The sequence below is a fragment of the Notechis scutatus genome, chromosome 1, assembly GCF_049901735.1.
Source record: "Notechis scutatus isolate UNSWTSFEM ecotype Mainland chromosome 1, rNotScu1.2, whole genome shotgun sequence".
Lineage (NCBI taxonomy): Eukaryota > Metazoa > Chordata > Lepidosauria > Squamata > Elapidae > Notechis > Notechis scutatus.
Window position 1 is genome coordinate 39,412,419 of NC_142009.1, and position 15,545 is coordinate 39,427,963.

A 15,545-nucleotide genomic window follows, 5' to 3' on the forward strand; every position below is an offset into this window, starting at 1 on the left:
AGAAATAAATATTTCAGACTTCTCTGGAACTTTTTATGAAACCAAAATATTTTGCATACCCCTAAATGCAGAGCTATTGCATCCTGATGTGTGAATGATACAGCAAGCAGTTGGAACAACAGCAATTAATGAATTCAAGGCTATTACACAACCTCAATTACTCTAACATGTCCTCCTTTCATGTCAAAGATATAATTCTAAAAAGCTCATGTTACAAGACTGAAGTTAACTCATCTCAACATAAGTTGGGCTTAAAATTAATTGCAATACATAAAAGTTGGTTTGAACATCTTGTTTCTGATTAATCATAGTCCAAGATTCGAGTACAAGAAGCTACATATAATCCTGGTTTCTTGATATACTTCATAATAATGAAGGTCTACATGCATTATGAAGCTTAACCCTGGTTTCCTGATATAATTTTTCACAATAACAAAGGCGTAGTGCAGAGGTCTCCAAACTCAGCAACTTTAAAACCTGTGGACTTCAACTCCCAGAAATCTCCAGCCAACTATGCATATGGCATAGCTGGCAGCTAGTTGGAGATTTCTGGGAATTGAAGTCCACAAGTTTTAAAGTTGCTGAGTTTGGGGACTCCTGGCCTAGTGCATAATCAAGATTCTTATGCACAATACACGATGAGCTAAGTATCATGTATGATATTCGAATGTGGATACCAACTCCTGAAAACTGTAATAAACTATGTAGTCCCTGACTTATAAACATTCTTTTAGTGACCATTCAATTTTACAATGGCACTGACAAAGTGATTTATCAGTTTTTCACACTTGCGACCATCACAGCATCCTAGTGATCACATGATCAAAATTTGGATGCTTGGCAACAGACATTTATGAGTGTTGTAGTGTCCCAGGGAAATGTGATCACTTTTTGTGACCTTCTGACTAACATAGTCAATAGGGAAGTCAAATTAACTTAACAACTTCAGTGATTAACTTAACAAGGGTGGCAAGAAAGGTCATAAATGAGGCAAAACTCACTTAACTGTCATGCTTAACAACTGAAATTTTGGACTCAATTGTGGTTGAAAGTTGAGGACTACATGTATAGTATACTGTAATATTGGGAGGGGGGAGGAGGAGAGATACTAGTCCTCAAGTTATGACTATAATGGAGCTTGTGCATGATAATTGTAAGTTTTGATGGCTGTAAAGGAGATCGTCACATGACCAACCTATTATGACTTTTTGTAATTATTAAGCAACCATCAGTCATTAAGCAAACCCATGGTACACTATGGGCCAGTTTTGACAAAAAAACAGACACAAATGCTGCTTTTCTGCAAAACTGTCATAAAACAGTCATGTGATTGTGGGACACAGCAAATGACTCTAAATCTGGTGCAGCTGACAAGCATATTAAGTGTGGTCACATGACCGCAGGGGGCGCTGACTATCTGAACTTTGAATCCAGGTCATAAGTAGGTCCACCGTAACTTTAAATGATCACCAAGAGATCAGTCATAAGTTGAGGACTATCTATATTGAGTTTGTGAAACTGAAACAGAGAAAACAGATCTCCATCACACTAACAAAAGATCCATGAAAATACTCTGAAAGGTGAATCTATTCAGGAGTACTTGACTATCAACCAAGTAGTGGCTTCTAACATAATTATTAAGAACACATAATCATACAGAATTATTATGCTGAAAGTTACACACAGACTGCAATGGAATCCTGGAAGTTTGTTCTTTTTTAAAAAACATAACATTTATCTTAAAACAATTTAAGAACAAAATAAATAATTACACAGAAGGAAAAGAAAATGGACATTTATGGAAATTAAAATTTTCCTAAATAAAAATAAATAGTGGGTGTACTTCTGGTGGACCTGATGTGACCAGCAGAGGGAGGGAGGAGAGTCCTCAAATAACCATACCATGAAGGGCTTTAAAAATCAAAACCAAAACCTTGAATTATACATGGAAGCAAACTATCACTTATGGAACTAAGATACTGTCAACATCCTAGACTGTGCGCCATTCAAAGTGCCCACAACACGCTGTTTCAGAGTTGCCATGCATGTGCAGGGGGAGGGGGATGCATGGGACCATAGATGGGTGTCAGGTGATGGGACTCACACTGGGAGAGAAGCCAGGATCAGTTCAGAAGCTGTGATCAGTTCAGAAGCCATTGAAGCCTGAATAGTATTTGCTGGAGCCAGCCAGAGTGCAACCAGGCTAGAAGAGTGAGTGCTTGCTGGAGCCGGGCCAAAAAAGTACTTGCTGGAGCAGGCCAGGGAGCAACGGACTGCAGCAAAAGTATTTGAGGGAGCCAGCCAGGAACAGGAAGATGGGGCATGCTGGGTCTGTATAACCAGCTGGCTAGTAGAAGCCAGTAAAGCTGGCTAGAAACCCTTTTACTTGTATTGTTCACCACATGCCAAGCTGAGACTCCAGTAAAGAGATCCATTCTGCTCACAGTGTTACCTCTTCTTTTGCTGGCTTGGTTTGGAACCATGACAAGATATCACATGTGCTGCTCTAGCGGCATGTATTGCAGCCTACACCAGTGGCCCCCAACCTTTTTTGTGCCACGGCCCGGTACCGGCATCACAAAATGATCCGCGGCCCGGTACCGGCATCAGCACGCATGACAAGGCAAGGCGAGCCGAGCGACCGGCCAGCCAGCCGTCCCCCACTTCTCCCCGCCACCTTCAACTCCTCCTTTGTACCTTTGTCGATGGGCTTCGCTTCGGGACGGCTTCGGGTGGGTCGCTCGGCTCGCCTTGCCTTGGGTGCTGAAAGAATCCTCGTGCCTTAGTTTCGTTCGAAGCCCCCCCCCTTCGATGAAACTAAGGCGCGAGGATTCCTTCAGGACCCAAACGCCGCTTTCCAACTGGAAAAGCTCACCCGGAAGCACTTTCTCGTCAAACAAGATGGCGGCGCCCAGCAAACCGGCGGCCCGGTAGGAAATGTTCCACGGACCGGGACCGGTCCGCGGCCCGGTGGTTGGGGACTCCTGGCCTACACCACAGTAATTTGTATCAACTGGTGTTCTGAATACTCTTCAGGGGCAATACATGTAAAGCACAATCATCTAAACGTACAACTTCAAAGTTCAGAGCTCTTTGAAGCTTCTGTCCAGCCACCTTCTCAATCACATCCTCTCCCCAAGTTGTCTAATGTGGTAGAATCTAGCTATGGTTTTATGATAAGGGGATAAACCAACACCTCTTAAGAAGTGGAAGAGCAACCCCCTCAACAAGGAGAAATTCACCACTACCAGAACCCATCCCTCAGGCAGCTTTAAGTAGCCAGGAAGACATGGATCTACAAAGAAGTGACCAAGCTCATTTCCTCAGGCCCAATAGGTTCAAATTGATCCAAGATAGCAGGGCAAGAATCTGCCCCAGGAACCTCCTTAAGGCCTCCAACAAGGCTGACATCCAACTGTGAACAAATTTGGGCAATTTTGACTGACAGAAGTTAAGCAAATTTTTCTATACAGTCCTGTAGGAGGATCTACAAGTCCTCTCTACCCAAGAGGGCATGAATCCTCTGAAACAAGGCTGTGGGGCAGCTATGTGCTGACACAATAAAGGCAAAGAAATATTGCTGCTTCACTGTCTTTATATCCAAACAGTAAGCCTTAATAGCAGCTCTAGCCCATGTTTGGTTGTTTGTCCCTTCTTGAGTGCCAACAACACTCTAAATGGCTCTTTTCCTATTTCATACCCCCCAAATTTTTCCATGAGCCATGGAGAACGACAGAATCCATAAGGGACAAATAGCCATAATCTATAGCCATAATCACATAGCCATAATCTGATCCAAAGCCTTGGACCTACAGCTTGTCATTGAACGAACAAAGTTACAACAGCTTAGAGGTGGTGCTTAAATTATGTCCAGCTCTTACAAGACACTCCCCCACCATGGTCATGTGATCATGATTAGGGTGCTTAGCAACCTTTCACACTTAAAACTGGTTGCCAAGGGCCTTGTAATAATGTGATTGATATTTGTAATCCTCTGTGCTAGCTTCCCGGAAAATCAGTAGGGAAACTGACAGAGGTTATAAGCCACTGCCATCTGCCAAAGGATTTCCCCTCCCTTCCATGCATGGGGGTGGGGTGGGAAGAACAGAAATTCTTTGTTAGGCTGCAGAAACAAAGCTCAGATCTTCAGAATTCCCACTTTGCATGCATTCCCTTCTGTGTACAGAGGGGAGCTGCCAGTCCTCTTTTGCAAGTAGTGGTTTTTCTGTACTTAACAACAACTGGGAAAGCCATCACTGCAGTTGTTCAGCAAAGCTATCATGTGGGCATCTCACTTAACGACCACTTTTATCAACAACTGAGATTCCAGTCCCAATTATGATCACAGGTTGAGAAGTACTGTATTGTAAGGTTACATTAATAGAATTGTATATATCTTAAAGTACTTCTCTCCTTCGCCCTTTACAGCCCAAAAACTAGGGTAGTTTTTTTCTGAACCTGTTGCCTTGCCCATATTCTTGCTAGAAACTAACCTTCATTTTATCTGATTGTTCCCTTGGTTGTGTTTCATTGCCCCTTCTCCCAAGGTCATTCCCACATACCATTATAGGCAGGAAGGTTGCTTTGCAGCAGGAAGGCTGGTATAGTAGCAGAAATGCTAACTGATTCCTACAGCCCAAGTTAACGAACAAGATTTCACCTCTGTAATTGGTGAAGTGGAACCCATGAAAGCCTTAAATAATTCTTGCATGATAATTGCTACACCAACATCCCTGCCCTCAGGTCTCAGTTCGTGCCACACCCCAAATCCAGCTGGATACATTTCTGGAAGAGATACCCCTTTCTGGACCCATCCTCTCAGTAATATATGTCAGATTGAATCACAAATGAGAGAGGCTTTATTACAGGCGAAACTGACATTTAGTTGTAGCGACCAAAAACTAAGGCCTCTGAAGGTCTGCTAATCAGGTATGTGGGTTAGGTTTGGGGAGCTGAAACACTAAACGAGTATAAGGCATCAATTTCATTTTCCCTAAGAATATTCCATTCACCGTATCTCACACAATATCTATCCATGTCTGTCACCACCATTATACCTGCCCTACTCCCCCACAGGCTCCAACACCTCCCAATCCAACAACATCCTCCCCCCCAGGTTCCAAAGTCCAGGAATAATTGTTTCATTCATTAAATAATGAATTGAAATATAAAATTAGATTTAAAAAATAAAATTCACTACAAAACTCTAACTTTAATCTTTATCATTATATCACTTATCATTATTCCTAAAATAGGCTTGGCTGAACGCAGTTTCTCAGCCTCCTTGAGATAATCCATACATACGGGTTGAAACTGCCTTTCTGCCCAGAGACTGAGTCATCAATCTTTGCCACGCCTCTTCCTGTCTGAGCAGGAAGCCCCCTAGCCCCAGTCATGACGAAGGTGCAGCCATTTGATGATCTTCCTGTGGCATTGGCTCTGCCTCCCACCTGGACACTGGACCAGACGGTTGCCAGGGTGGGAGTGGATTATCCCAAGGCATGCTGAGAAACTGTGCTCAGGTAAGCCAATGTCAATTCTCCAGCATGCCTTTGGGATAATCCACACAAAAAGAAGTCTGGTCCTGGGTACTCCTGTCTGCATGCACTCGTTGTAACACTCTTCTGCCAAAGGCCGCCTCTGCTGAGGCATATGTGTCCAGTCTGTAGTGCTTTACGAATGGAGACGGGGAGGACCATGTAGCTGCCCTGCATATATCCTCAAGTGAGGCTTGTGTTGCCCAGGAAGCTGTGGTAGCTGCACTTTGGTCAAGCGAGCTGTTACCTGACTGGGTGTTGGAAGAGCCTGGGTTTCGTAGGCCTTGGTTATACAAACCCTGATCCAGCAGCCTATAGTTGAAGAAGAGACTTTAGCACCCATTGAAGATGGCTGAAATGAGACGAACAGGGCCTTGGTTTTACGATACATTGATGTACGTTTGATGTACCTGCAAAGAGCCCTCCGAACATCCAATTTGTGCCATCTGTGCTCTCTGTCATGTGAAGGAGCAGGGCAAAAGTTGGGAAGAACGACTTCCTGAGCCCTGTGGGAAAAAAAAGTCTACTTTGGGATGAAGGAGGGGTCAAGGCGCAGGAGAACCCTGTTGTCGTAGCATGTACACAGGTCTTCCCTGATGGAAAGAGCTGCCAATTCTGCTATGCGCCGGGCCGATGTGATGGCCACTAAGAAGGTGACTTTCAGCGTTAAGAATTGCAGGCTTACAGACTGAAGAGGTTCAAACAAGTCCTGAGTAAGGGCTTGTAATACTGTAGACAGGTTCAAAGAAGGATACCTGTGGATTGTTGGAAGTTTAAGGTTGATAGCTCCTTTGAGGAAAGAGTGGATGACCAGATGATGAGCTAAGGAACTCCTCTTCCCGTAGTGCAACACTGTGGATAGGGCTGCTACCTGCCTGTGTAGCGTACTAGGAGAGAACCCTTTGTCGAGTCCAGTTCAGGATCTGTGGCACTGAGGCCGCAGTCGGGTCTGTGCCCTTCTTGGTGCACCATTGATGGAACCCTTTCCAGGTAGTGTCGTATATTTTGTTTGTAGAAGGCCTCCTGGAGGCTTGTATTGTTTTGATGACATTTCTGGAAAAGTTATCCCTCCTCAGGATCCTCCTGGAAGGCCTGGAAGCCTTCCTTGGGCTGTGGCAGTGGCGGCCCTACCAGTCTCCTGGATAGCCTGCACAACTCACCACGTGGCCAAAATGGCCACCGGTGGTCCTGAAAATCAGCTGGAAACCTTGAAAATGAAAGCGGCTACTCTGGAGCTACCCAGTTACGCCTGAGCTACCCAGTTAAGCCTGGGAGCTCCACGACGTGCTGGGGGTAATCGCAGCTTCAGTGCCCCCCCTGGGGTGGGGGATCGTTTTGGGGCTGCCCCTTGACTGCATGGGCTGTTAGGCCTTCAATCGGTAATTCGGGGGCATGAAAAAACGGAGCAGGCAGAAGTTCCAAATGCTGCCTGTTTGCAACGTTTTAGATACTTTGAGAGTGTTTTGCAAACTTTGGGAGAATCCACATTTTAAACTGCTGCTTTCTGCTGAATTGTTGGAGCCAACCTTTGCCACATCTGTATAGGGCCAAAACTGAGTCGTAACTGGGGCTAAGGGCCTTCCTGCCCCAACAGGAAGAGGCGTGGCAAAGACTGATGACTCAGTCTCTGGACAGAAAGGCAGATTCAACCCATATGTGTGGATTATCCCAAAGGCATGCTGGAGAAAGGACATGACCTGGTTAAAAATAAAAAATGAATATTAAAAAATATTAGGTTCTAAATTTCTTCTCTTTCTACCTGATTGATTTACATCAAAATAAATATTAAAACTTATTCCTGCTTAAAACTGCATTCTTAAGTATCTGACTTTGCCTTGTATATTACATGTGATATATAGGGAAACTATTCTCGTTTAAATTCAAATTCTCTTCTTAATGTTAGTTTTCCTTATGCTGCCAAGAAAATCCTTCCAAAACTTTCTAAATGCACCTGGGGAAAAATCATAATCACTGAACATCAGTTTAAATCCTGTTAATCCAACAAATAAATTGTCATTCATGGTATTCAAGAATGTATGTATTACGTGAATACAGCCTTAAATGACTATTGTATGAACAAGTTGTTCATATAACAATTACTACTACACTACATGTACTTAACTCAACTTAAAACATATTAGTGACCGAAATTACAATGGAACTGAAAAAATGACTTATGATAATTTTTCACACTTATGTTGCAGCATCTAGGGACATGTAATCAAAATTCAGACTCTTGGCAACGGACTCATATTTTCGCACTTATGATGTTGCAGTGTCATGTGATAACCTTTTGCAACATTCTGACAACTAAAGTCAATGGGTTATGATTACTAACTTAATTACTAACTTAATAACTGCAGTTAATTCACTTAACTACGGCAAAAAGGGTGTAAAATGGGGCAACACTTAACTGTCTTGCTTAGCAACAGAAATTTTGGGCTTTGTTGTCGTAAGTTGAGGACTATCTTTGCTGCCATAGATAAAGCTACACCATAGTAAGACATTTGACGTACACTGCTCAAACATTAACAAAACAAAAGTAAAAAATATCATAGATTTGATTACATTCACATATTGCAATATATGATTTCTTTTTATCATCAATGACAAATGGGTATGATTTCCACAACATGATAACCTATTTTCTATGGTTTTCTATTCAAACCATTATTCAAATATATTCTAAGTCAAAATCAATCACACAATGATTTAGCAGAATGTATAAACTCAATGCTATCCACAATAATTTGAACATAAAATGATTAAAATGCTCATAATTAAGGTCTTGTAGAATCCTTGGTGTTTTCTGAGCTTGGTTATTTACTTGCAGACACTTTATTACCTGACTAGGTAATATCACAAGTATGGAGGATGTGGGGGTTTGCTGCCTATTTGTAGCTTGCCATGTCAGTGTTGGTGGGGGTGTGGTTTTCTCCTCACCCCCAACAACACTGCAGTTCCTTGATTATGGTATTGTTTTCTTTGTATCTATTGACAGCTGATTTTTCTAAATACAAACTTCCAGGAATTCCCTAGCATTTTTGGATCTAGCTTGATCTAGGGTACTTAAACTTTCCCAGTTGAAATTCCACTGTATCTGTCCATCTGTTGTAAAATTAAGGAATTTTCATAGGGTCTTCTGACTGCAAATCTGTGTTCATAGATGCACCCTCTTATCATCTGCTTGTCCCACATAAGTAGCACTTGTTATATAATCTTGCCCTACATGTTATAAAAAAAGAGATGAGGTTTTTAACAACTACCCTCATTTTTGAGGGGAATATCAGAAAAATGTTGATTACCTCTATGCTGTTGTGTTTCATAAAAGTGATCAAAACTTGGTTTTTCCACAGGTCTTAAGGAACACTTTCATAACACATGGTCTGACTGAATGATCTGGGCTCTACCTAAATCATACCTAGTATGCTGGATAAGAAGTTTATCCTTTAAAAAATGCAAACTGGTTTATGAAAAAACTGTATTTAGTTTGGCATGCCGGAAAATATATAAAATCATTTTATTCTAATAAAGAACTTTATTCTAATAAACATTTTATATATGTCTGCAATTTGCAATATTTTTGCCAGTTTCCAGCAAAAAATGCCCTTGGAGAAAATCCTCAGCGCTGCAAAAAATATCAAAAGATCAGGTCTGGTCATATGATACCTTGATTTAGAATCACAACTTACAACTGTAATTCTGGGCTCAATTACAGTTGTAAATCAAGAACTACCTGTATGGGCTTTTAAATGTCACAGATAGCATATTAACCTGAATTTAAAAAGAGATCAAAAGTTAGTGCAATTTGGTATAGTAATGGAATTACATCCTTCCCCAAAACTGACTATCATTAATTCTAGTGTTGAATTAACTCTAAACACTCTTCAAAAGAGGCCATATACTATATGTGTAACAGTATTTTTAAAAGTCACTTCAATCTTATGAGCCTCAAAGAAGCATATACTGGTAGTCCTTGATTTACAACCATTCATTTAATGACCAAAGTTACAAGGGCACTGAAAAAAGTGATTTATGACTTTTTTCACACTTACCACTGTAGCATCCCCATGGTCACATGTTCCATATTTAGACACTTGGCAACTGATATGTATTTATGAGAATAGCAGTGTTGCAAGATCAAGTGATCATGTTTGAAATTTGAAACAAGCCAAGTCAATGCAGAAGCCAGATTCACTTAACAACCATGTTACTAATTTAACAATTGCAGTGATTCTCTTAACAGCTGTGGCAAGAAAAGCTCACTTTACTATCTTGCTTAGCAATGGAAAGTTTGGGCTCAATTGTGGTGTAAGTTGAGGACTATCTATACATGTCCTTTGTGTTCAAACCGTTCCAATATCAAAAATATTTTTCTGGGGTTGCATACCAGTTTTGGAAGGTAGTTGCACACCTTACAAAAAGGTATGGATGCTTTAAGGACTTGTATACATTTGCAACATTTACACCCCTGTGAAATCTATAGGACCTTATTGCCTTTGAATCAAAAATACTCTGGTTTTAATGAGGAAAATACTGTAGTATGTGAAGCAGTTAAAAACTCCCAAAGCAATTATAAAAACGAAAAGCAAGCAAAAACTGTTTGCAAGTACTCCTTAATCTTCAAAGCCCACAGATCTATGAAAATAAAATTGTATGGCAACTGTTCTTAACATGACTACTGTAACTGGGGCATATATTTTCACGCTTAAGGAGAAATTTTTTTGATCTATAATTATTTTTACAAGTTATATTTATTACAGGTACTTTTAAATGTGATTTTTTAAAAATCTTATATACTTTAATATAGAAACAAAAGAAAGCACAATTATTTTGTTATTTTTATGGGTTCTATCTTGAAATAAGAAAAATTCTCAACTAAACATTCTGAAAATGGTAATAACCAGTTCACAACACTATATAACCAGTTCACAACACTAAGTGATCCAAGTTACAGTGAAAAGTGAAGAATATCATACCCAAAAATCAAGAGAAATATGCAGCTTGACTAACAAATATTAAAATGCAAAAGCATTGTCACCTGCAGCTCAATTCTTTCAGGGGTATCAAAATCAATTTCAATGAGGGCCACATCAGGATTGTGTTTTACCGCAGGGGGCCAGGGTGGGCATGGCCAGGATGGGCGTGGCCAGTTCAATATCACTCGTGGGAGGGGCTCCTGTGGTGGTGACCAGAGAAAACATGCTCCTGAGCTCCATTTTTGACTGCAACGGCCTCCTGCAACCCTCTGCCAGCAAAAATGGAACTCTGGAGGGTCACATGTGACCCTCCCAAATTCCATTTTCACTGGCAGAGGCACCATGGGCTAGTCTTTCACTGTTTTCAGGGCAGCCCTGCGGGCCAGATCTAAGCACCCCATGGGCTGGATCTGGCCCCTGGGCCTGGAGTTTGACACCCCTGCTTTAGATAAACCAGATCATAACTCAGTTCAGTCACTCCATTCATTTGATGTAGCTCACAAAGGCAGGTAGTGCTCCACTTGCTACCTCAACTGAGCCTAAAATGTTTATTGCTAAGCTTGACATTTGCTCCATTTTACAACCTTACTTGCCAGTTGTTAAGTGCAGTAACAAATGCAGTTTTTAAGTTATCAACACAGTTAAGGCAATCTGACTTCCCCATTGGCTTTACTTGTCAGGTCACAAAAGGTGATCACATGATCACAAAACACTGCAACCATCATAAATATAAACCAGTTTCCAAGCATCTGAATTTTCATGATGTGTCCCTGGGGGTGCTGTAGTAGTCATAAATGTGAAAAGTGGTCATAAGTCACTTTTTCATTGCTGTTGTAACTTTGAACAGTCACTAAACAAGTGGTGTAAAAGTTGAAGATTAGTTGAGCTTATGCTATTTAATCAAGCATTTTGGTCTCAAAAGGTTCTATTAGTTCCTAATAATTGATCCAAGCATATAAATGTTGCAAATATAAATGCTAAATAATTGGAAGGAGTTGTACAGCTAACAGTTTCTGAATTCAAATAGCAAAGAACCATTATTTCAAAGTATGGCCAATCTCTCAAAATGAACAATGTTCAAAAGATCTCAATAAGCTTGATTGTGAAATTCTTATCTACCACCATTATACATGAATCTCAGCACCAAGATCATTTTTCTTCATCAAATTATAGCCATACTAATACAAACCATATGAACAACTTACAATTAGAATTACATCAGGTGTACCACAGATAATTCTAAACACTGCCTACAATTCTTGAAACCAAGAATTGGTTGGAATCATCAGTAAGATTCAATAGCTGCAAGCAAATCATAGCAAAGGTAACTTTATTCTTCTACAGTTTTGTTTCTACCTATTCTCTTTTCAAGACCTTTAACATAACAGGTTTCCTTTTATATCACAAATTAAGGCAGAACAGCACCCACTCAAGCATCCAAAACAGCTTTATACTAGATAAGTCATAAAGGTTTTTGACCCCCAAAACACTAAATATCTAAGACTTACAACCCCAATTCTATATATTCTTCTTTAGAACCAAGTCTTAATTGTGATTTACTCCACAACTTGCAAAAATTATTCTGCTTGGAAGGTAGATTTTCACATATTTGTGTTGCGAATAACACAAAAGTTTGGAAGCAAGGCAAATGAAGCAAATATTTTTTTTAAACTTAAACAGAAACTACTGCATCGATATGTAGACCATGGGTTAAGCTTAAAACATTTAAAGAATATCTTACAGCATTAGAAAGCACCATAACATCATCCAACAATGTAGAATCCGGCAGAAAATAAGGCAGAATAGAAATAGATATAAAGTTAACTACTTTTCCACAATAAACCTTTTTTTCCCCAAAAGGAAAGATTAATCCAGTTGCAAGTCTTCCTATCAACCCCACTTAAGATCCTACAGCTCTGCAAGGGAAAAGAGAGAGAGAGTTCAACCATAGATTTATTCCTTGCGTGTCCCAAACATATAATGCAGACCGGCCTCGTTTGTCTGCAAGCTTATCCGGAGCACAAGAACTAGGCCGCGATCTTTTAGCCGGAGGATGCAACCGATAGGAACTTAATGAAGACGAAAAGCAGAGGAAAAAGCAACCCAGTGTTGATTTCGTTCACCCCCTTACCCAATTTGTACCATTTAATCTTTCTGCAGCTCATATCGCCGGTATCTCTCTCGTTTGCAGATACCCTGTTAGCAAGATGAGAGAAAACGAGGAGGGAGGCAGGGAGGGGGAAGACGGCGGGCAGAAAGAGCATCCTTGTCCTCTCCTCCTCCTCAAGGCAACGCCATCCCATGCTTTATTCGAGAGGAAGCGCCGACTGACTTTCCAATTGGGCCTTCCCTCCGCGCGAAGGGTGCCTGGGCCTTTCCCATATGACCCTCTCACTCCGAGCAAGCCTTTTCAGCCCTCTTCCACCCATCCTCCGTTAAGGGAGAGAGTGGAAAGAAGGAGCAAGGAGACCCGGTACCGACAGTCCCTTCCCCTCCCTCCTCTAGAGCAGTAGCAACAACAATCCCTGCGTTTTCTAGCCGTATTCACGAGCCGATTCGTGCAAAACAGGCCGGGGAAGAAAGTACGAGAGGCTTCCCTCTCTCCTCGTTGATCAAGGTTTTCCACTTACTCTCATTTAACACCTCCAACAGCTCGGCACAGCTCTCACACATTGTTCATTAAACAGCAGCAGCCGCCGCCGCCTCCTCCTCCCGACCATTGATCGATCCGCTCTCGGTCGCCGCTGATTGATTGATGGCGAGTGCAGGAGGGGGGAGGGGAAGAGGCCGGTGGGGGGGGGGGTACCTGAGTGTGACAGAAGGGAAAGGAAGGAATGATCTAAAGGTGGGGGGAGAAGAGGGGGTTGTAAAAGTGATTTCGGGATAGAAGGAAAAACGAGGAGTCGACAGTCTGATGCAAAAGAGTTTGGCGGCCACCGAGGAACAGGAGGAGAAGGCGAGTCACTCACTGGCTGCTAAGGCCTCTACGTGCCGCCATTTTGCTGAGGGGGAAAGGCGGAGGGAAGAGAGAGGAGGAGATTGCACGAGGGAAGGAGGCGGGGCGAGAAAGGCAAGGGGAGTGCGAAGACCGCGCGCGCAGGTTCTGTTCTGGCTCGGATATTTCCGGGCAGAACGGCGGGAGGCGAAGGAAAGAGAGGAGGAGGAGTTCTTTCCTCGGGGCGGCGCGAACAGAATGAGAAAAGAGTGCAGTTGGGAGGGCAAAATGGCGGCCAGGACTTCTCCGCCCCCGATTCGTGCAAGGCGGGAGGCGTTCGGCTGCCAACGTCACCGAGGCTCAGTGGGAGGGTGAAAGTCTTCGAGAGAATTCCGTAGTCTTTAACAGAAGAAGAGGTGCATTGTCCAATCAGCTGTAGGGATTTTTTTTTTGTATACTGTAGAAGAGTTGATCATGTGAGTAAATAGAGTTTGAGTGGAAATAAAAAAATCATTTGCTGAATTAGGGTAGTTTTGAGTCTTCCTTTTGCCATCTGTTTGTCAGTTTTTTCATCACAGTGCTTCATTTGAAGACTCCCTTTATTTGTATAACCATTAACATTTTCAAGTAAAGAGATTAAAAAATGATAATTAAAGAGGGAACAATGAAAAAGAAAGTAAAGCCAAAAGTGCAGAAAGAGAAAGAATACAAAGAAATGACTTCAGACTTCCCTTCACAACAAATATGAATATGAATTTACATTAAACTCTAAGATTACAACATAGCTTTAATGTTTTTATTATCTACCATTTTGTCCTAATCATCAAATCTATGTCACAATTTCATTTTTTTTGTTTCACCTAAAAAGTTCAAGAGTTTCCAATCAGCATTAAAATTAATGTTTTCCCTAATCAAAGCTGTCAATTTCTTCGCCATCTCAGCTCCATCAACATCACCATTCGTTCTTCCATTGTAGGCAATATTGAAACTTTCCATCCTTGTGCGTATAAAAGTCAAACTGCTGTTGTCATGTACAAAGATCCATAGTTTTTTCTAACCCTTTGTCCATCAGTCCCAAAAGGAACATCTCTGGTTTAAATCATGTATTGGTATTTTAGATCCTTGAGATTTGAGTTCAAATTTATTTAGTTTTTTTACATGTGCACCAAGCATGGTTAAAAGCTCCTCTTGATATTTCTAACATACATTTGCAATGCTTTTGTATATTTAGACAATTTTTCCAGTGGCAATGTTGGAAGAATTATCCTTCTGGGTTCAATTCCAAGTGGGGAAAAAGACACTGGAAACATGTAGGCTGTTTAGAAGGTTTAATATCAGGACCACATGGCTTGGAGCTCCAAAGTGAAAAGGAAGGAAGGATGATCACATGTTTCAAGGTGAAGGAAGAGATGAAGAAAAGGACTGATATGCTGAGAGTGCCTGGGTTTTATAACCTTTGTTGGGATTTGAATTGGAACTTGTATTCTGATTGGTTGTTAGACTCCCATGAGGCCATGCAGGGGCAACTCTGTAGGCTGTCCTGAGTTTCAGGCTTGGCTGAGCCTTGCTGGATGATGCACTGAAAGGGCTTTGGGCAATTGCTATAGTTTTACCCGGAGATCTTTGTTATGTAAAGTATACTGGCCCAGGCCTTAATGGCCCACCCATTAACAAAGGTGGGGGTGAGTTTCTGCTTCTGAGTTTCTACACTTTTTAGAGGAAATATTCTGCCTTTTTAATATTTCCTAGGATATTTCAATTTTCTAGGAGGGGGTGGGTGCTAACTTCCTACAGCAAATACCAATGCTACATTATTTTATAAAAATTCTCTTAAATATTATAACACAAAGTGAATTTCAATCCTGTCATATTCTCCCATTGAGCCATTTGTATTAAAGTGTTTAGCCCACTTCTCATACATTCTTCCTCTTCTTCATCTTCTGTTTCAAGTGTCAGTAGGAATTTATACATTTTAGCAATAATGTGTTCATCTTTGTACATATCGTAGTTATAGTTCAAATTCCATTTTAAAGACTGGCTTGATAAAATCCCTTTTCCATTTATTTTAGTATACACAATATTTAGTGTACACAA

General features: G+C 41.3%; 1 protein-coding gene across 2 annotated transcripts in view; it reads right to left on the minus strand.

The window, feature by feature from the left end:
• Window positions 1-13,540, minus strand: part of USP34 (ubiquitin specific peptidase 34) — a 142,568-nt gene extending 129,028 nt beyond the window's left edge. The window contains exon 1 of one of the 2 annotated variants that reach the window (XM_026676739.2): window positions 13,147-13,540. In XM_026676739.2, the coding sequence (XP_026532524.1) occupies window positions 13,147-13,189 (43 nt within the window). In that variant the 5' untranslated portion in view covers window positions 13,190-13,540. Of the gene's footprint in view, window positions 1-5,947; window positions 6,028-13,146 lie in introns of those variants that run through there. The other variant, XM_087961324.1, reaches the window with a different exon arrangement.
• Between the last annotated feature and the right edge of the window lie 2,005 nt (window positions 13,541-15,545).